The 22784-nt window shown below is 46.2% G+C and overlaps 1 protein-coding gene across 1 annotated transcript in view; it reads left to right on the forward strand.

Moving 5' to 3' along the window:
• The first annotated feature begins 738 nt into the window (after positions 1–738).
• Positions 739–22784, forward strand: part of LOC117046378 (2-acylglycerol O-acyltransferase 1-like) — a 30543-nt gene continuing 8497 nt past the window's right edge. Inside the window, exons 1-4 of the mRNA XM_033148177.1 lie at positions 739–777; positions 2460–2805; positions 19573–19751; positions 20529–20733. Coding sequence (XP_033004068.1) covers positions 739–777; positions 2460–2805; positions 19573–19751; positions 20529–20733 — 769 coding nt within the window. The remainder of the gene's footprint in view (positions 778–2459; positions 2806–19572; positions 19752–20528; positions 20734–22784) is intronic.

Here is a 22784-nt window from a genome sequence, read left to right on the forward strand (position 1 = left end):
CTCCAATAGATACATTGTATCAGCCAAATGCAGCAACAGCCAGAAACATTGTTACTTCTTCCGATTCGGCAGGGAGAGGAACGGACTACCTTTTGACATTCCTCCCCAAAATCCATTTAAAGAGATTTTGAGGCCAATTAAACTCCGTACTTACAGCTTACGGGGTTCTTCTTTTTTGCTTCAATTCAGTAAGAACGATACGCTCATCACCGGCGGCAGCCGCCACTTAGCTTCCCCGGCTGGGGCAAAACCTCCACAGCCCCGCGCCGTTGCCCTTTCACTCCTGCGCCCCTTTTACAAGGGGAGCGGAGAAAGGGTCAGCGCAAAGGGGCCAGCTGGAGAGCCCACACCGCGGGACGCTCGACCCGCGGCTTAACGGAGCCCGCTGCGTGGTAGCGGAGCTCCTAACCCCCGGGGAAGCCAGGGTCGTCTCGCTGCCTAGACAACCCTCTACCACCGGCAATGGCGCCCTCGCCGGAAGTCCTAGACCAAACAATATGATGCTTAATTTCCTCCCAGTGCTATTTTTCTAGAGAAAGAGGTGCCAGAACTCACCAGGAACAAATCTAGGGGTGGGGGTGGGGGTTAGAAACCCACCGGAGGAAGGAGAGAAAGCTCTCTACGTCACCCCCATAAAAAAAAAAGCCTCCCTTGCCGTCTTCTCCTGTCTCTGCCTGCTTTGCCCCCCCGTCTCTCCTTCCCCGGACGAGCCACGCGGCTCTTGCTGTACCTGCGAAGATGATGGGGAGCGATGGAGCGAGAAAGAGGCGCACACGGGTGGGGTGGGGTGGGAGTTAAAGGGCCAAGCGGCTTCAGGGGCAACCCACGGAGCCCACCTCTCGGTGTTTTTCTCATGAGCTTCACGATAGCTCGCTTTCAGATCCAGGAGAACTTTTAAGGGTCTCTGACGCGGCTCTCTCCTCGTTCCTCACACTTGGCGCACGCTCGGCAGCCGGATGTTGAGTAATGTGGGGCAGGAAGTTTGAGAAGCATGGCCTCTTTCCCTAGCATGGTCCTCCAGCTGCGCAGGCGGGGAGGTGGGTGGGTGGTGGACTCTCCTCCTCCTCCCTCAGCTGCGCTCTAGGATTGCAGAGGGGGAGAAGCTCTGCTTTCCCCGGTCTCCAACTCTCCTTCCCGGACACTCAGCTTGCCGCTCGACCCTGGCTCCCCATGCCACTGGCACCACAGGGTAGAGACGTGCCTGGGGAGAGGAATATTCCCTTTGAAATAAGGGAAATTTAAGGGATGTAGAAAATCAGGGATAGCAGCGAGAAACGCCTTGGAATAGGGAGTTTCCCACAAAAAAGGGAGACGTGACAGCTATGGTCCAGTCTTTTCAACTATTTTATTGGAGAGGGCAAAGGGACCTTGGCCCCAGGAGTTGGCTCCTATGATATGGTTTTATACAAGGCCAATCAATATACTTGCAAGGGGAAATTTGCACCTGAACATTGTTCAATTAAAAATTGTCCCCAAGACCCATGTCACTGGTCACCATTAACACCAAGCCTCCTAAGCCCAGCTCAAATGGCCAGTCAATGCTAAGATGTCCAGGAGAACCAATCTGGTCACCCCACCACCATTCCATTCTGTGTTGTAAGTCATCCTCAGGAATGACAAAGGGCAAATCCTAATCATACTTTCAAAGCACAGTCAACAGACATTTAACACACTTGACTCCCCCTCTGAAGACTCTTGGAAACTAGAATTCCCCCATCGCAGAACTACAATTCCCAGCATCCTTAACGAACCACAATTCCCAGGATTCTTTGTCTGGGGGGAGAAGCCATGTTTAAATGTATCTGCCCTTTCAAGGCTGTTTCCTTGCAACAACCGGCGGCTTCACACGAACAAGAGACACTTTTGTATTTTCTGCAGCTGTAATCGACGCCCCTGAAGCAAATTGCATTTGCAGACCGGTTTTTGGATCTTTGAACAAAGAGACGGCTTCAGCATGGGGGAGCCAGAAAAGAGCGCGGGGCGGGGCGGAGCGGGGCGGAGCGGAGAGCTGCGCCCAGCAAGTAACTCACTCCATCCCGTTGTTGGGATTAAATGAAAAACACTTTCCAGTTACAAATGATAGCAATGGATAAACTGATTTTTTATTTTTTTAAGGCTGTGAAATCCTAAAAGGGCTTACTGGGACGCTAACTGCCTCGAAAGCAACAGGGCTTTCCTTACTTACAATAAGGACTTCAGGGAAGATGTGTTTCGAGTGGATCATGTGGCAGTGTGAAATGGATCAGAGATCTAAGAAAGCCCTCCCAACTTAGTTTGTGCATGTTGTGCCGCGTATGGCACGACACGCGGCCCACTCCCCTTCCTCGGCCACAGGCTCCCCCTCCCCACGAGCAACACCGCCTCCGAGGGGCTCCTTCGGGGCTGCCGCCACTTTCCGCGACCGGCCCAAGGAAGCAGCGCTCTCCTTGCTCCCTGCCGGCAGCCAGGGCGGATCCTAGGCGCCGGGGAAGGCGCGGACCGAGGCGCAAAGCTCTCGTCTAGGTCTCCAACTGTCGCCGCGCCGGCATGGCAGGAATCGTGCCGGTGAGCCCCGCCTCGGGATCTCCAAACTTGGAAGGGGCGATGGGCTCTCTCCACTGGCCAGGCGCAGCCCGGCCCGCGAGGAGGACCCACCCCGGGGGAGGCGAGAAGCCGCGCTCGCCGTTGCCCTTTGGGCGCCTTCTGGCGTGAAGCCTCTTCGGCGGCGCGCCTTGAAGGTCGAGTTCGCTCCGTTCAACATCCCCCTGGAGAGGAGGCTGCAGACGGCCGCCGTGTTTCAATGGGTCTTCTCGTCCCTGCTGCTAGGTAAGCGCCCTCTCCCGCCTTTCGGGAGGTTGTTTTTGGGTTAGGGCGCATCTACGCGCCCGATCCTCGCCGAGTTTCACTTGGACGTAAACAGAAACGGACTTCGCAGTAAACAAACGTGTTCGCGACGTAGGCTAGTGAAAAACTTGCTTTTCTGAGAATAAGCCTGGTTGAAGCTGGGAATTATGGAGTTGGAAGGGGTCACGAGGCACATCCCCATATAATGAAAGAATCTTTTTGCCCAAGTGGGACTCGAACCCACACCCTGAGATTAAGTACCGACTGAGCTATCCCAGCTGTCGAAGGGTATGTTTCTACGATCGGGCTATAATGGAATTCTGTGCAGGCAGTTCAGCAAGTTTTACTTCTGAGTAAACATGCATAGGATGGGGCAGGATTCGATCTCAGACACGATGCAAGTTGACTCGCAAGTAAATCTCGCCGAGCTGAGGCTCAGTCCTAAACAGCTATGCTATAAGCCTGCTGCTGGCTTACTAAAGAGTAAGTCGCATTGAAACAAAGTGGGATTTAGGAAACCTGAGCTGTCTGGCTGTTGGCTTGCAGTTCTAAACGCGTTTGCTAGGAAAGAAACCCCATCTCACTTGATGTGGTTTACTCCAGAGTAAGGCAGCAAGCCCGTGCACACGTCTTTGTGACGAAATCCCCATTTAAAGCAGTGGGGTTTGCTTCAGAGTAAAAGTGCTTTAAGCTCAGACTGCACCATCTAGAAACAGGCAAGATGCGTTCAGTGTCCCACGTGGGAATTTGGAAAACTGCCTACTGGAACTTTATACATTTGCTATGAGCTTTGCGCGCTCTCGCGGAAAGGATGCGATGGCTCTAGGATTCTAAGAGAGCAATCCTATGCGGCAGAAGCTGGCGGAAAGCAGTGTTAAGTGCTACCCCGTAAGTCACGTGACTGAGCTGAATAGGGTCAGGCTCCAATTTAAGTCCCTCCTCTCTGGTCCCACACCCAGAATGCCCCTTTTTGGAAGTTGCATTTGGCCTCACTTCAACTGCCTGAACTGGGATGAGAAAATTATGCCAGCATATCTTCACCTGCATCCTAAGCAGCTCATCCAGGTAGCTCTTGCCATACAATTGCCCGCTAAGTAATTAATAACTGCCTGACTTTAGGACTCTTCTGTGACGTACTAGAAACAGTACTAGACGTACTGAAATATTTGGTTAGTGTATATATGTGTGTGTGTGTGTGTGTAGGATGGTAATTTGTAACAGGAGAAACTAATCTTGCAAATTAGAATATGGAGAAGAGGCGCAGTCAAAGAGATACCAAAGTTATTGTGCCAGTATAATCAGATGCAGCTATTTGGGGGGAGAAGGAAAGAAAAATAATACTACAGTAGCGCCATGGTGAAGTGCTACAGTATAACCCATGCCCTACTCCTTAAACCTGAATGATGAACAGAAATGGCATTAAGAAAGTATGCTTAAAAAACAACAACCATGCAAAACAAATATTTATTGTTCCTTCATTGAGATGGTTGTGCAGGGTTTCAGTAGCCAAGCCTTCCTCCTCTCCCCTATAAAAACATAACATAACCATAACGAGTGGCTACTAGTCAGCCCATTATCCATCGGAAATGACCTTCTAAGATCCTTCACCATAACTGTCGAGCCATTTGTTACAGCAAACTGCAGTCAGGGCTTCAATTTGTGATTCGAGGACCCTCCTCCCGCATGTCAGGAATAAAACACAACGACACATAGATTTTAGGTTAAATGGAGATTAAAAGGCCACAACTTTATTGGTTACAGCATGTGAGTGGTATTGGCTTAGGCATTGGGTTGAACAGACTATAGTTGACTCCCCCCGCAGAGCGTGGAGTCACTCAAGGGTTTACCGCCCAGAAGGCGGAGCCCGTTGATGCAAGATACAACTGGAAGCTCCACCCCCTGAAGTCACCGAAGGTCGTGCCATGGCCCCTAGCCACCAACAGGGCATTGGACAGGATCCACGACCTCCGGATTCCTTTACGGAATACCCAAATTTAGGAGGGTTAGGCGATGGCCCGAACCTTGCCCTCCAACACCACACTAAACCCAATGCCTAACCGCCAATCTAACAAAGTTGTGACAGTTTGCTACGAGGTAGGCGAAAAACCAATGAGGCCGTGCTAATTTGCCACATTGGACAAAAACTCCTACCAGGCCCCTTGAGAATACAAGGCGACCAACCGAAGTCCATAGCAATGTCCTAACCATAAACAACCTAAGGGAGGGTGGGCGGGTGATCCGGCGCAGGAACGAAGCGGAATGGCGGATGGGGGCCGCCGCGGCTGCTAAGGTACAGCCAAAACCCCGCCCCCAAGCCAGCCCTATTGGCTGACTGCTAGGGGCGGGGCGCGGCGGCGGGGCAGGTAAGGCTGGGGGCTAAACGCCCCCGCGCAGATGCAGGAGGCGGCTCCCGTTCACAACCCCTCCCCTCGCTGAGGAGGAGAGGCTTTGTGATTCGAGGACCCTCCTCCCGCATGTCAGGAATAAAACACAACGACACATAGATTTTAGGTTAAATGGAGATTAAAAGGCCACAACTTTATTGGTTACAGCATGTGAGTGGTATTGGCTTAGGCATTGGGTTGAACAGACTATAGTTGACTCCCCCCGCAGAGCGTGGAGTCACTCAAGGGTTTACCGCCCAGAAGGCGGAGCCCGTTGATGCAAGATACAACTGGAAGCTCCACCCCCTGAAGTCACCGAAGGTCGTGCCATGGCCCCTAGCCACCAACAGGGCATTGGACAGGATCCACGACCTCCGGATTCCTTTACGGAATACCCAAATTTAGGAGGGTTAGGCGATGGCCCGAACCTTGCCCTCCAACACCACACTAAACCCAATGCCTAACCGCCACCCGAGCCGAAGAGGCTCGCCGCCAAATACCCTCACAGCTGCAACCAATCCTGAAGACCTTTGGTAATGTCAGACAACCAGATGTCATTTCCCATATCAGAGAAGTGGACGCCATCCTTCCGAAACAGAGCAGAAATGCCATATTTGATGTTGGCATGCTCAATCACGAGGCCATTTTGATAACGTAACTTGCGTGTGATAACACGGTTCAACAGCTTTCTGGACTTATCCACTGCCACGGGAGAACGACTTCCCCACCAGACTCTTCTCTTTAGAAGTGAGGACCAACAAACGGTAGTATCCGGGAAAGAAAGCGCTAATTCGTCCAAGTCCTTTTTAATGTGTAAGGTTAAGTCCAAGCTCTTTCTACATGTCAAATCGTTTTCACCAAGTTGGATTATCATGATGTCTGGGGGGCCGATTGCAGCCGCTTTTGCTCTGACCAACGGCATAAGTTCTTCCCATCGCATGCCGCGTCTGGAAAACCAGGAGACCTGCACATTGTTAGGGAGGCCCAGATTAGAACCAATGCCAGAAGCTATGGCGCGCATTCTTGCCCAATAGACAATACTGTGTCCGCAAATCCACACTTGCCTCCTGTGTAGCCCTGGCAAATAAAGAAAAGAAGGGAAGGTAAACAATAGGTAATTAACAGTTCTTTCTTATATAACCCTTGTAAGCATTCGATTTCCAACGGCCCATCTCTTTGATTCTGTCAGCTGGGAGGCCCATATGTGCAGCCATTGTGGCCGCCCCAATCCTGAAGGAATGTGCCGCGTAACCCTCAGCTGGGAATCCACTAGCGTCTATAGCCATCCGTAGCACTCGTGTGAACTGATGTCTCAACAGCCTAGATCCATCAGCGTGAATTAGCAACGGCCCGGGGCCAGGCGGCCTGAGCTGTAGATAACGTCTCGTGTCCTTCACGGGGCATGGGCCGGGCTGCCCAGAGGCCGTCATTTTTACCAGGGCACCTTTACCTTGCTGATCAGTCTTAGACTGACGGATCTGCAGACACAAGTCTAACTGAGACAATTGGATGTCTTCTATGTGAATGCCACGGGCCGAACCATCCTGCTGAATCTCTGCAACCACCTCACCTACTCTCAAGGCCCCGAAAAAAGCGATGGCATATGCTGCCGAGAACAGCCTAGCTTCAAATTTCGACCAACAGATGGACCTGAGGTTCCTCCGTATTAGGCAAAGAAGCTCAAAGGTGATCGGCTTCCTTGCTACGCTATTAGAGGGTTGCAACCGACCCCAACCCTCGATTGCCCTGCCCACAATGAAATCTGAGCAAGGGTCTACTGAGAATATGGACCTGCTGAAAAAGGTTATGGCAGCTGTGTGAATTCGCAACGTCTTTGCAGCCCTGCCCAGCCCGTGTAAATGTGAAAGGTATTGTAAAACCTCATCAGTTGATGGGGGTGCACAGAAGGTGATATTTCTGGCCTTAGACCTAAACTCCAAAAAATCAGACCACACTTTTTTGTACGACCGCAGCGTTGATGGGGCTACAGAAGCTAATACTCCCTTGATCACATCACATTTCCAAGGTTCCAGAGGTGCTCCGGGAAGGGTTCTGGTAGTTGCTGAGCCCACGGTGCAAGAGACCGGAAGCGCTCCATCTGAAATCGAGACAGAGCATCAGCTATATCATTGTTAACTCCCGGTACGAATTTTGCCGAAAAGGTGATGTTATACTCCAGGCAAACCAGCACAAAAGAACGCAGCAGACAAGACACCCTCTCTGAACGCGAAGAACGCTTGGCAAGAACCTTCACGACTGATTGATTGCGTGTGCGTGTATGAATATTTATACTCTGCCTAATATCGCTATCCCAATTATTTATTTACTTATTATTCAATTCACCTAATTAATTATTTATTAATCCACAATGGCTGCCAAGAGTTGAAGCTAGTAAAATATCACAAAGGGAAAAAACACACGGCCCACGCGCCCTACAAATATGGAAAAGCCTTTTAGCACGAAAAAGTCACCTAAATACCTCGACCGCCTCGGCAACGGCGCTTTAAACTCAGCACGTAAAAGGAACTTATTTATTTATTTATTTATTTATTTATTTACCTTTTGTTTTATTTATCTATCACTTTATTTATCTTAGCGCCAAAGTAAGCAATTCAGGAAAATTCCACAGCCACCACACGCTAGGAATCCCTGTTATCCACCGAATAAGCAAAGTTCCAGTGGATGAACCGAAGGGAGGGGGCGCTGACCAAACAGCTCCTCACTCTTATTATCACCTCTTTCTATGTAACGATATTCCTCTATTTATTTATTTATTTTAATTTACCATTTATTATTTATTTAACTATTGTACCGAAGGAAAAGAATTGACCGCTTTTAGCAAGCTGGGGCTACTGGGGGAAGTTAATGGCTAATAGAAACGAACGCTCAAAGCGGCCGCCGTTCCTCACCCCACGTGGCCACACTGCCAATTGCTGCTGCAAAGAGTCTGTAACAACACAACTAAGATGGCCGCCGCAAGCAGTACACGAGGCACACTCAAAATGGCTGCCGCTATAGCCCACACGTGGCCACACTCAGTATGGCCGACAGCAGTTCTATTTAAAAACAGTCAAGATGGCGACGAAAGCAAAGTTAACCACCGGGCTTGTGATCTACCCCGCAACGATATCAGGCTAACCACAAGCTCCAAATTATAGAAAGAAACAGATCTGAGGGCCAAAAAGACTACTAACCACGGCCTCAGAAGAACACACAGGCACCCAGCCACACTACAGACCAAAGGCAACCAGCCTCCCCCTTTGCAGAGCCCTGCAAACCTCAGCGAGCGCTGGAGCACCGAAAGACAGTAACAAACCGGCACAGAGTGCAAGGAGGCTGCTAACCACGGCTTTTTAAAAGGGACACACGGACACGCAGCACTTTACAGGCAAACAGGTAATCAGGCTCCCCCTTTGCAAAGCCCAGCAAACCTCAGCAAGCGCCTCAAGCGCACACACGGACACCTAGCACTCCACAGACCAACAGGCACTCAGCCTCCCCCTTTAAGAGCCCCAGAAACCTTAGCTATTCTTGAAAACCCACACGGACACCCAGCACGCTGCAGGCAAAACAGGGAAAAGATCCTTCCCCCTTACAGAGCCCTGCAAACCTCAGCGAGTGCTGGAGCGACTCGCAAAACGGCGTCCTTAACTTCAAGGGATCTCTCCAACGATACAGCTGAGCAGCGGCACTTCCGGATCGCTGAGGGCGGCCGCCCGCTTCTTGAACTGAAACAACAGCTGGGAGGCGGCTGCGGAGCTCCCCGCCGGCGTCCCCTGCCTGAAAACTACCGAAAGAGCTGCCCCAGGCGATTCTCAGCTTGCCGGTGCCCTGGGAATGGGTGCGCTTACGCCCCCCGCAAAACGGTTGCTCCGCGTGTCGGGGGGGGGGGTCCCCAAGACCAAACCTGGTCTGGAGACACGGAAGCGCGCTACTAGCCCTGCGCACAGAGGCTCAACTTCGGATCCCGATGGACGAATCTGATCCGATCTTGATCCGGCGCAGGAACGAAGCGGAATGGCGGATGGGGGCCGCCGCGGCTGCTAAGGTACAGCCAAAACCCCGCCCCCAAGCCAGCCCTATTGGCTGACTGCTAGGGGCGGGGCGCGGCGGCGGGGCAGGTAAGGCTGGGGGCTAAACGCCCCCGCGCAGATGCAGGAGGCGGCTCCCGTTCACAACCCCTCCCCTCGCTGAGGAGGAGAGGCTTTTCCAACCAAGTCTTGATTCGCTGAGATTTCTCTGTCACATTACTTTCCTCCCTTCACCTTCTTGGGTTTTTTTTTTTTTTTTTTTTTTTTAAAGCTTTAACCACAGTTTAGCTGTAATTTTTAAGAGTAGTTTTTGTGTGAATTACCATAGATTGCTTGATGCTGTACTACTAACTGAAAACAGAGCAAAGAGGAGTTACTAAAAATAGCCATACCAACCAGTGCAGAGTTTTATATACAACCATCCAGATAGTCTCCAGTCTACTGCTTGGACCAACAAAATCTGCACAGCCCACCTGTGACTTGAAAAAGCTGTCTTTCTGAAAGCACTTCCTTTGATATGAAATAAAACTTTTCCAAAGCCACAAGTTTGCTTTGTGAGCTACCCTGCACTTTTTGGAAAACTAGGGTAGACATTTTTCTAAATAAAGTCCATGAAAAAGATGGAAGGGAGAATAAACTTGGGTCACTCTTGGCTGTGCCTGCACCACCAGAGTTTTTAAGAACTAAAAATAAGCCTGCTGGATCAGGCGAATGGTTCATCTAGTCTGTGGTGTAGTGGTTAAGAGCGGTAGACTCGTTATCTGGGGAACCGGGTTCGCGTCTCCACTCCTCCACATGCAGCTGCTGGGTGACCTTGGCCTAGTCACACTTCTCTGAAGTCTCTCAGCCCCACTCACCTCACAGAGTGTTTGTTGTGGGGGAGGAAGGGAAAGGAGAATGTTAGCCGCTTTGAGACTCCTTCGGGTAGTGAAAAGCGGGATATCAAATCCAAACTCTTCTTCTTCTTCTTCTTCTTCTTCTTCTAGTCTAGCATTCTGTTCTCACAGTGGCCAACCAGATGCATTGTGGGAAGCTTGCAAGCTAGATGTGAGCACAACAGTACTCTGCCCACCTGCAATTTGCAACAACTGGTATTCAGAGGCATAATGCCTCGGCCTGTAGTCGTAGAGCATAGTCATCATAGATTATAGCTATTGATAGCCTTGTTTTATAGCTGTTGAAATAGTTCTTCTGAAGTCTCTTGCTTAAAAGATTCCAAAAAAGGGTGCTGGTGATGACTGAGGTTTTTTTGAGGACACAAAATGTCAACACAATATGCTAAAACTGTTTTGTATATATAGGAAATTAAGATTTGTACATTTCCTTCTGAGAAGCTACAATCTTTGCCAATATGAGTTATGTACAGCTGTTCAGTTTCGCAATCCTAAACCCATTGATGTGGGAATAAGTCCTACCGGTTTCAGAAAATACCACTTCCAATTGAATGTCTTTACGATTACTGCCATTGCATAACAAGAAATTCAACAAATTTCCTAAGCATAAACAAATAAAGCAAAACTCAGCAGGATAGGTTACTAGGTCACTATTACATATGGAAGCAACCTAAAAACAACTACCGGTAATTAGTGGTTTATTAAATGTACAATACTCCCTCAGCAGCATAGCAATAATGGCTGATTAACTGCTTCATGCTCTGAATTGCATCCTTCATTAAAATGAAGCACTGGACATTTGGCAATTCAGTTGAGGAAGTTTGAAGTACGATTTGTGTTCAATCACAATTTGCCTGTACTAAAAAAGGATCGCAGGAGGAGCTAAGCTACATACCATACTTTCCCGTGTATGAGACAACATTCTGCCCCCCCCCCAATTTTTTAGTCCAGACTTTGGGGTCGTCTTATACACGGATTTCTACTGTAAATCTGTGGTGAGCTATGCGTCGGCTTGGGGGTTCCTGGCAGCTCCTGAGTCAACGAGGGCCGGAGTCTGGGCTGCGGAGGTGGCTGTGTGTGGAGCCAAACCGAGGCGAGGGAAGCAAGATGTAGGCTCCTTCCATTATGCAGTGTAATACAGCACCACTTCCATCAACCAGGACAGTGTGTCATTCAGGTGATTTAAAAGACTGATTTCTTAATTTTGGGCTCCCAAAAGTAGGGGTCATCTTATACATGGGGGCCTCATCTACGCAGAAAAATACGGTAATTTTCTGTAGTGCAGAAATTAACCAAAGTACCTTGGTGTGACCAGCACTTAGAATCATAGAATTATAGAGTTGGAAGAGACCACAAGGGCCATCCAGTCCAACCCCCTGCCAAGCAGGAAACACCATCAAAGCATTCCTGACAGATGGCTGTCAAGCCTCCGCTTAAAGACCTCCAAAGAAGGAGACTCCACCACACTCCTTGGCAGCAAATTCCACTGCCGAACAGCTCTTAGTGTCAGGAAGTTCTTATTGTTTCCCCCTTATGCTGGTGGAGTTGTAAGGTACCAGGAACATATGTGGTGACATGAAACTATGTACCAAAGTTCTGAAAGCAGGTTGTAATGGAAACGGATATTACTGTTGGCAAACAGGTTGCCCTGGATGCTAAGTTATGTCTCATCCATTTTTGATGGTCATTTCTGACCTACCTTCTCAGCCATTAATTCTATATCTGTTGCTTGCTCCTCATCTAGTGATTTGTCAAGGGTGGAAGGATGCATCTTGTTATTCTGTAGATCTGTTGCTTTTAAAAAGTCATGTTCTTTACCAACTCCAAAAAAGCCTGACTCATAAAATATGTGCCGCCAAGGGTGATGTGGACCCTACCAACTTTGCTTCTGCTTTGGGGCCGTTTGTTATTTATATGACCAAACAATCTCATGGTTGACACATTCCCACTAAATATGAGTTTATTTGGCAACATTCATGATTATTTGGTACAAATAGGAACCCTGTATTCCCAGTTACATGGGCAGGGTACAAATATAACAACACCAACTACTACTACTACTATTGAAAAAAAACAAATAAAGCAAAATGTAGTATTTACCAAAGTCTTAAGCATCCAGAGATTGTGCTGATGATGTTTACATTACTTTTGTTGCTGCTGCTTACCTTGTGAGGGGTAGCCCTGAGGAACGCCAACCAAGGGACTTACTTCTGAGAAGTCTAGTATGGCTTCACACACACTGTAAATTGTGGACAGCTTGGTGTGGAGCAGGGTGGATAAAAATCAATGATTGAAAAAAAAATCAAAAAAATCAGATTTTTTTTTATTTAAATCAGATTTTTTTAATAAAATGCTTTTGGGGGAAAATATATTACATCCAAAGGTTATTCAATCATGAAATAAAGATTAGTTTTTTAATTATGTAGAATAAGGCTGTATATGTTTAATTTTTTGGTAAATAAATTCCATTAATCCATTCACAATGTCATTTATGCTCTTCCAGAGGTTTTTGTAAGATTATTGGGCAGTTTCTCTGCCTACAAGATATTATCACAGGTGCTTGGTTTCCTTTTGCAGTTCTCAAAACTGAATTTGACTCAGCAGAGATCACATGCCTCTTCTTCACAGCAAAAATGTTATAACATGAACAGAGTTGAGAAAAAGACCTTAATCCTATTGTTCTACAAACCTATGAATACAGAATCAACCCCTTCAGTGTTAAGTTTCAAGAAGTTCAGTGAACAGAATAGAAACAATATTTTTCTGATTGTTTGGAGTGGAATGGATCTAATAAATCTATTTAAATTGTTATTATTAAGGTAATGATTATTTTTCTCCTTCCTAAGTACAACAGAAAAGTTGTCCAAATATGAATGATTAACCTATTAAACTGGGGATAAAAAAACTAATATGAAAAGTTGTTATTCGGAAAATCTTCATCTACTTGCATATTAAAGTTATACCAGCAAGAATTAGTCTTTATGTAGAAAACTGTGATTTAAATCAAGCGTTACTGACTAGTGATTTAAATCGTGATTTAAATCAAATCCACCCTGGATTTAAATCAATTTGATTTAAATCAAATCCACCCTGGTGTGGAGTGTTCCAGTTGTTAGTATTACAACAGACTTTTTGAGTCAACGTTACAAATGCAATTTTTCAGTGGAGAGAATGCAGAACTTGGCTTCCAAATTCCAAATGTGTGATGTGTGGAGTGTCACATTGTAGGTCTTAGCCTGAATGCAGACGCGTAGCTAGCCGCCGGGCTGCCGGGGGCGGCAAGCCAAGCGGCACCCATGGGGGCGGGGCGTCGCTCCGTGTGCATGACGTCATAATGCATGCGCATGGAACGACGCCCCGCCCCTCTCCCACTGCGCTCCGTGAGCGGAGCCGTCCTGGGGAAAGGAGAGGGGCCAGCCCCTGTCCTTTCCCCCCGGGCTCCGCTCCCTGAGCACAGCGGGCAGGGAGCAGAGCGGCGAAAAAAGCCGCTGAAAGGGGGAAAGCCCCCTCTTTCAGCAGCTTTTTCGCCACTGGCTGGACGGAGGCGGGCCATGTGCTGCTGCTCCCGGGTGACGGAGGGAGCGGCGGCGCGTGGGAGTGGCGGGAGGGGCCCCCGCCTGTCACCCCAACCCGCCGCATGTCACCCTGTACCGCCCCTACCGCCCCTCCCCAGCGACGCCCCTGCCTGAATGAACAATCAGGAGGAACCTTCCCATCAACCAGTGTGGCTAGTGTAGGAGCAGTCAGAGCTGCAGGAGTCCCCTTCATAGCAGAGCTCTTGTGTCCTTAGGAAACACTTCTCCATGACTAATATCAGCTTCTGTATATGGATGGGGCCTTACAGAGCATAGATTTTTCCAGATCTACTAATGGTTTACCAGTATGTAGTGGAATAACTGCTAGGGAATTATTGGCATCTGTCTGTCTCGAAAGACAATGGAGTCTGCCTCGGGGGTGAACTCAAACCACTCAAATCACAACGTCTGCTGTGGCTGCAAAGACTGGTAAATCGTAACTGCTGCTTCCCAAGTTGTTTTTGTTGCATTAGCAGCACTGAAGTGACCTCTCTGGGGCGCAAACCTGGGCAGTGTTTATAGAGGTCTTGGGCTGTCCAGATGACAATTCCACTCTCTTGGCCTCAACTTGCTTCAGTGCAATGACTTTGTGTGGTGGTTTTCTGTTAGGTTTTTCTTTTATGTGTTAGATCCCAAATGATCTCGCGCCTATGTTGCATGTCTGACTAGAGTCAGGCTGTTTAGATGAGGAGCTATACAAATAAGCCAAACTGGAAGTCTGGCTCCAAGCGCTTGCTTTCATGTGTGTTGCCGTTCCATACAGTTGAGAATAGGGATGTTGTCTGAATGCCAACACCGCTCTCTCCATCGCTGCTCATTGCTGAAAGCATTGCAATGACACCTCCTGCCCTGTAACAGAAGCACAGTTATCTTCTTTTTAAACCTGGGGAATCTCTAATCTCACGATGAATCTGCTTGCATATGCCATCTAACACAACAAGTGGGTATTGAAGTGCAAATAAATGTTGCATTGTGTTGGGCTCCTTATTCAGGATTCCAGTTGCTCCGTTCTTTTCCACCACCCTGAGCAGTTCACTGAGCACACTTGGGCTGGATCTAGACACATCGAAGAAGCATTTCAGTTAAACGCATTGCAAACTTTGTATGAGAAGAAGAAGAAGAAGAAGAAGAAGAAGAAGAAGAGGAGGAGGAGGAGTTTGGATTTGATATCCCGCTTTATCACTACCCGAAGGAGTCTCAAAGCGGCTAACATTATCGGGTTAGCAAAAATGGAACTCCACAGCGCCTTCTGGTGTCACAGTGTTAGACTACACAAACAATGCATATAAAGTGATTTTTCTTTGCCAATGTAGCTGAGTCCTTGGTCCTCCTAGTTCTGTTTGTGAATCACTCCCCTTCCTAGGCTTTCCCCCTGAACACTGCAGGGTCCCCAACCCACTATCTTCTTCTTCTCCATGTATGTTGCTGTTTTTGGCTATGAAAGCAACAGCAATCACAATCTGAACATCAGAAATAGAGGAGATTGTATATATTTATTATATGGATAAACACTTACAGCAGGAATGGAAGTGAAGCTGATGCTCTTCTGTGAACTGCCCACTTTTTATTTTTATTTAAAGGGAATCCTCAAAATTGTTGCCAAATACCCCGAGACACCGTTGTTGTTGTTGTTGTTGTTGTTGTTGTTGTTGTTGTTGTTGTTAGAATCATAGAATCATAGAGTTGGAAGAGACCACAAGGGCCATCCAGTCCAACCCCCTGCCAAGCAGGAAACACCATCAAAGCATTCCTGACAGATGGCTGTCAAGCCTCTGCTTAAAGACCTCCAAAGAAGGAGACTCCACCACACTCCTTGGTAGCAAATTCCACTGCCGAACAGCTCTCACTGTCAGGAAGTTCTTCCTAATGTTTAGGTGGAATCTTCTTTCTTGTAGTTTGAATCCATTGCTCCATGTCCGCTTCTCTGGAGCAGCAGAAAATAACATTTCACCCTCCTCTGTATGACATCCTTTTATATATTTGAACATGGCTATCATATCACCCCTTAACCTTCTTTTCTCCAGGCTAAACATACCCAGCTCCCTAAGCCGTTCCTCATAAGGCATTGTTTCCAGGCCTTTGACCATTTTGGTTGCCCTCCTCTGGACACGTTCCAGCTTGTCAGTATCCTTCTTGAACTGTGGTGCCCAGAACGTGACACAGTATTCCAGGTGAGGTCAGACCAGAGCAGAATATAGTGGTACTATTACTTCCCTTGATCTAGACACTATACTCCTATTGATGCAGCCCAGAATTGCATTGGCTTTTTTAGCTGCTGCATCACACTGTTGAGTCATGTCAAGTTTGGGTCTACCAAGACTCCTAGATTGTTTTCACATGTACATCTCTAAAGCCAGGTGTCTCCCATCCTGTATTTGTGCCTTTCATTATTTATTTTTTTGCCCAAGTGTAGTACTTTACATTTCTTTGTTGTTGTTGTTGTTGTTGTTGTTACTGGGAACAGGTACTGGAAACCACAGAGGGTGCAAAGTTCATAATCATAGCAACATATATTAAGGACTTTACAAGGCTGTCATCTGGTGGTAAGTCTAGTATTCAGCAGGGAGTAACAAACTCTGGTTCAGGTGAAGGAATTGCAAGATCTAGGCCTAGGGAGCACACATGTAAACACACTGGAATCCTTGAGCTTTTCTTTCCTTATAGACAGCTTGCTGTAACACACAGTGCATCTAAAGTGGTTGTGTTTTTGGTTCCCTAACCCACAGCCCTCAGAATATCCTTAGGGAGTCTGAAAAAGTTTCCCCACTTCTGCTCCTAGGTCATGTGGGGTATTTTTTTCCAGTCTCACTTCATCATTGGCCATTAATGTGTCACCTATGGCCCTGTTTCCTTCAAGCCACCCTGTTTCCCCTATGGACATAAAAGCAGTTGCAAACCTCTTTTGTAAAGAGAAAAAACCCTGCCCAAACCACAAGATATTTGTGCCCTGCCCTCAGTTTCATTTGTGCTAGAGGTGAAACCCAGCAGAGGGATAACTTAGAATGCATTTTCAGTAATAAGCCTCTGTCTTGGAATATATGAGGGAAAGTGCCTCTGGTCATGGGAAACACATTTAGCTTGTGTACACATTTAAAGCACCCCCATTCCAATTGAATCCTGGGAATTGTAGTTTCCCCCCTCACAGAGCTACAATTCCCAGAACCCTTAACAAACTACCCTCTCCATCTCCCATTTTATCCTCACAACAACCCTGTGAGGTACACAGAGATTGTGACTGGTCCAAGGCCACCTGCTTATGTTCATGGGTTATAGTAGGGGTTTGACCCCCTGGGGAAAGCCCAAGCCTGCAACCGGGGTAGGAGGAGTCATACATGTGGAGAAAGTCAGGGATAAATTGAACAGGAAGGTGCAGGAACTAAACTGAAATTAAATGCAAACAAGAGTGGTGGTCTAGCTCAGGGGTAGGCTACCTAAGGCCCGGGGGCCAGATGCGACCCATTCGCCTTCTCAATCCAGCCCGTGGACAGTCTGGGAATCAGCGTGTTTTTACATGAGTAGAATGTGTCCTTTTATTTAAAATGCATCTCTGGGTTATTTGTGGAGCATAGGAATCCCCCCTCTCAAAAAAAATAAATAGTCCAGCTCACCACATGGTGGACCGGCCCATGGCTGAAAAAGGTTGCTGATCCCTGGTCTAGCTCATTCTGGATGGGGCTGGTGGGAGTTCTCATCTAAATGACTGACCATTTACTCTTTCAGGTTCATAACATTGCTCAGAGTGACATGCAGAGATTGACCAGTTGAACTGCCTGTGTCACTGTGTTGCCTTTCACCAAAAATATGTTGTTGTCCAAGGTTTATGTAACTTGGTCATCAACTTGCTTTTAATCAAAGCCACTTAAGAACTCTCTCATGTGTTCGTTGTTGATCTTTGTTAACTTTGCTTAACAGGTCGTTCAGACAAACACAGAAAGAACAGTGGGTGTGTTAGTTGGAACCTTAGTGTTTGAAGCGTTTTTTGATTGTTGGAAAGGCTTCAAACCAACATCTGCACCTAAATGGTGTCCAGCAAGCTTCCTTTTGCCTTCTCCCTTCTCTACAGTGTTTCTGAGTTCATTTGGCTTCTTACCCTAAGGAAAGCAAGGATGCAAATCTCAGGGTAAGCCCTTGGTTAGAACGAAAGCAAACCTATCCTATCAGCTTTTGTTGCTATCGGGACTTTGTGGCGCTGGCAGCCTTTGTGAAGTCTTTGAATAGCCCTGCCAGGTACTAGTCATCAAACTTTGTGTGACTTTCATACCTCAAGGTCATGTTGATAAGCCATGTGGAATCCTGCCAAGGAGCTGAAAGGGTAGTAATTCTGTCAAGCCAAGTGAGACTATATTGAGTCATTGTCATGTCAGGAACTTGCTCGGCCACAAATGGAATATGTACATCTTGCCTTTTGGAAGAAGTTGCAAAACTTGGTGCTGCAAGATACTTGTAATACAAGAACTCGTGACCACTTGCTTGATAAATCAAGAGGAAAGTTTATCATAACTGTCCTCTCCCCTGAAATGTTCTTGCTTTAAGTTCTTGCCTTTGCTTTAAATTCTGCACGTACATGGGATTATTGTGCAGGCTCTAAATCTGTTAAAATTTGGCACTGGGAGAAGACTCTCTTTTGAAAGTGTGTTACTCAAGAAAGGTCTGGCCTTCCATGTCTTTCACTCTTCCCATTCCTTTCTGTCTCCTTGTCTCTTGCCAAATAATTTCTAAATTGTGTCGGATTATGCATTTTGGATACAAGCTATATTACGGGAAACAAATGTATTTGATTTGGATGAGAAACAAAATTCAGAGTTTAAAAATAACAAAAAGTTTGGCTTTAGACAATTTCTTCTCAAGTTCATTTCCCTTAAAATGGTGAATTCCTATACATGCGCGTCTACTTAGAAATATGTTCCATTGATTTAAATGAGTTTGCCGCTAAGTGAATTTATGTAGGATTGAAAGCAATGGGGCTTACTTCTGAGTAGACATGAACAGAACAGTACTGTTGGCTGGCTATTTTTCTGAAGCTCTTGTTTGCTGTATCTGCCACTGTCGTGTTAGCCCTACTCAGCCCCTGACAGCGGCATATTGACTGTGAACATCTGAAAAATGACTTTTGCATCTATTCATGTATACATGTCAGGTTTAGAATAATTTATCATTAGTGTGGTTGAAAGGTTCCTTTTTGTTCCCAAAGCCAAACATATAAATTATTGCTCAGCTTCAGCTTGAAAATATCATGGAATTGTAGTACCAAACCACATATTCTCAGCAAAATGATTAATATTTATCGTTTTAAATTATCCAAGGCAGGACATTATGCCTCCGTGCTCTGATTTCTGGTTTTATCAGGCAGAATGACAAAAATGAAATGAAATAAAGGAGAAGCCTTTGAAAGGGCAAAATAAAAACCCCAGCATTTGATGAAGGATTTCAAAGGGTATATATATATATATATATTGTATAAACAAACAAACAAACAAACAAACAAACAAACAACTTCCTTATATCTCTCTGTATCACATACTGATATAACAGTGGCAACCTTAGGCATGGGAATGCAAAGAATAGGATAGAACCCTCCACTGCTGTCAACAGCAATATGGCAGTGTTACGAGTTTTGGGGGCAGGGAGCAGGTTGTATGTCAGAGTTGAGAGCAGAGAGTTGCAGAGAAGCAAAGCAGCAAGCTGGTGTGGCTGTGGGGGGATCACCCTCCATGGATTAGGTACATGGAGAGAACCCTCATGAGGCTACTGTTGGCCAGCCATAGGGATCACGATGAGGAAGGAGAAGAAAATGGCAAGGAGGTAAGATTATGAGTTGCATTAATCATTTCAATTGTTTTGTGTTTTTTCTGTGTGTGTGTTTTAGCACAATGCTGCTGTGGAATCTTCATGATATTTGTATTTGGAGATTACTGGTTTATCTCGGCTTTTTATGCACTCTGGCTATACCTTGACTGGGAAACCCCCCAAACTGGGGGGCGAAGATCCGAGTGGTTCAGAAACTGGACTGTGTGGAGATACTTTAAGGAATACTTTCCAATTCATGTGAGTGAAATATTTTGTAGTGAAAGTCAATGCGTTTGTGTGCACACGCTTGTGCGCTCTGTGTATGTCCCAGAGCACAAAGGGAAAAGCCAATGTAGTTTGCATCTCGTTAGGATTCCACTTCTGTTTTGTTCCATTATTATTCCTGTGCTTAAATTTTGCACGTTTGGATGGCCAATGTGAAGAGGCCATCACAGAAACATGGCCACACGTTGCACTAAACAACGGTTGAGCATGACATTATGGTCCTACATAAGCCTTGGGCTTTGCACACTCCCCTCCTGTCCACCAATGTGACTGGAATAAATGGTTTTGAAAGCTTTCAATACTTTTCTTGCTTAACGGCACCTTGCTATGCAATCCTAACAAACCAATTATGGTTGGCTTGAAACAGCTTGAGCACAACAGGACTTATTTCTGAGTAACTGTGCATAGATTGCATTATAGCACTCTGTGTCTATATACTCTACAAGTTCCACCTCCATTTCTTATTTTTAACCCAAACTGAGGTCTCTTCCAGAGAACCTGGTCTTTGAGCAATCTTTCTGATTTGTGGGTGTGGAGGTTATGCAACACGGCATCAAGGGAGTGTTACCCCACACTTTCCAGAGCATTTCCCCATAACTTTCCATCTTGTCAAAATGTCTGGTGGGGGGGGGGAGCAGGTTTGTTGCGCAAAAGCCATAATTAGCTGTCGTTGTGGGATCTGAATTGGCCAGTATGCAATTGCCAGTCAACTTTTAAATTAAGAGCGAACTTACTGAGCCTTTATTTCAGCTCATAAAAACCTCAGATTTGGATCCAAGCCAAAACTACCTCTTTGGGTTTCATCCTCATGGCGTCCTTGTCGCTGGAGCTTTTGGAAACTTTTGCACAGAATACACAGGTTTTAAGAAGTTATTCCCTGGTCTGACTCCATACCTACACGTCTTTCCTTTATGGTTAAGGTGTCCTTTTTTCAGAGACTATATTATGTGTGCAGGTAAGCAGTAAACCCTAGTAATTCAGATGTGTCTGGTTTTTTTAAAAAATGACATTGATGTATTTATTTTTTTAAATGCCACCCTACCTGATTTCCAAAGCAACCGAGCACAGTTAGCAAATCAGATAATAACGGTGGGCTGTATTTAACATATCAGTAAGGAGAATGTTCTGCCAGTTTCAGGAGTTTTCCTTGTGCAGCAGAACATTATTCCCCTCTGCTACCCTCGTACACCACCTAAATCTGCTCTGGGTTTCCCCGCAACCCTCCAGAGCTGTTTGAGGGATGGTGCAGAGTAGATGTAGGGGAGAGTGGGGGATATCTTGTTGCATTAGCAGTAATCCTTGTGCTAGTTCAACTGTTTAGTTGAATGCTGCCCACTAGAAAAGCAAATAACCACCCCAAATTAAATCCAGCCCCAGTGTCAACATGAGGAAAACCAAAATACAAGTCACAAAGATTCAGAACCGTAGAACAGCCGTCAGAAATTGAGCTAGCAAAAAGATCATTCACCAAAGGCCTTTTCGAAAAGCCACGTCTTCACCAGCTATTTTTTTTTTTTTAGAAGAATTTATTAGCATTTTCATAATGCAACACAAACCCAGACCCACACCTACAAATACAAAACAATTACAAGTACACATAATGCCAGGATTCTTCTTCTTGTTTATATACCTAGTAAAAAAAAAATTTTCTATTTCCGAATCTTGACGTTTGACTCCCCCTGCCTTTTCACCTTCGGTTTTAAATCCATATTTTACTTTCTTAACACCTTTTCTCTATAAAATTTTTTTTAACTTAAATTAAAGATAACACAATTATCTTCATCATCCTATCATATCATAAGTCTTAACAGAATATTCTTATAAAAACTAAACTTATTTCTTCTGTCCATTATCATGCTGCTTTAACTTAAAATCCAATATCCCCTTACTTATTCAAAATAAAGTTATTCTTAACAGGCTTCACTCTCCGGTTTCAGATACCATAACAGACCATTTAGGTTTTACATTTAGTGCTTCATCCCACCCCCCCTCTATCCATTGTCTTTCTCTGTCTTTCGCCGGAACCAATCCTCGAGATGTCTTCTTTTACCAAGTGTCCACAGATCCAGGCAGTGTTCACAACAGACCTTGCATCGAGTTTCAGGGTACACATCACATCTTTTCTAGGCTCCTCCGTTTCTTTGTACCATACTTCTTCCTCTTGTAGAAATCTTAATTCCATGTCCCTTGCCCCCGAGCTCCCACCTCGGGGTCTGGATATTATAAACTTTCCCGTTCCGGGGCTGCCACCCCCAGAAAACGGTTCCTTTTCCCGGAGTCGCCCAGCCATTTCAGACCATCCTTGAAGTACCCCTTCTAACTCTTTGCCAAGGTTTGCTTCCATTGTGTAAAACTTTTGAAAAGCCTCCTCTGTGGGAAGTAAGTTCTTTTTATTTATAATCCCACTCAAAACTTGCAATTTCCGATTAAGCAGTTCCAACCTCAAGACAGCAAGCATTTCCTCCTCCTTTAGACCAGAGTTCAAAACAAGTTCAAATACGTAATCCAGCATTTTGGAGGAGAGGGTGGGTATCAAATTTCAGTTCCTGTCTCTTCCTTCCTTTGTTTCAATTGTTTCCCACGTCAGTCCAAATTTCCCATTGCCATTTTTTCTGAAGCCAGAGTGTAAAGATCAAAACTTTAAAAGGAGATATTTTCTGCCCACTTAATCCCCAAAGGGAAATCTCAGCAGTCTCAGTTTTCAAATTCCAAACACTTTGTATCCATTATTGTAGCAGCAGTCACTCAAACTGGTTATTTTCTTTCTTTCCCGAAGGGAGAAAGGCAGGCTCCCTTTCCTCTTCCCCCCGGATCGTTCCAAAGATAAAAAAAAGTCAATCAAAGTCAGTCAAATACTCACGACCACTGGGTTCTTTCAATTCACTAAAGACAGGTAGAACTTAGACGCTCATCACAGGCTTTGCCGCCGCATTTACATCCTGGTTGGGGCATGTCCCCTATAGCCCGGCTCCGTTGTCCCTTCACCCCCACTCCCCCTTTACAGGG

The sequence above is a fragment of the Lacerta agilis genome, chromosome 5, assembly GCF_009819535.1.
Source record: "Lacerta agilis isolate rLacAgi1 chromosome 5, rLacAgi1.pri, whole genome shotgun sequence".
NCBI lineage: Eukaryota > Metazoa > Chordata > Lepidosauria > Squamata > Lacertidae > Lacerta > Lacerta agilis.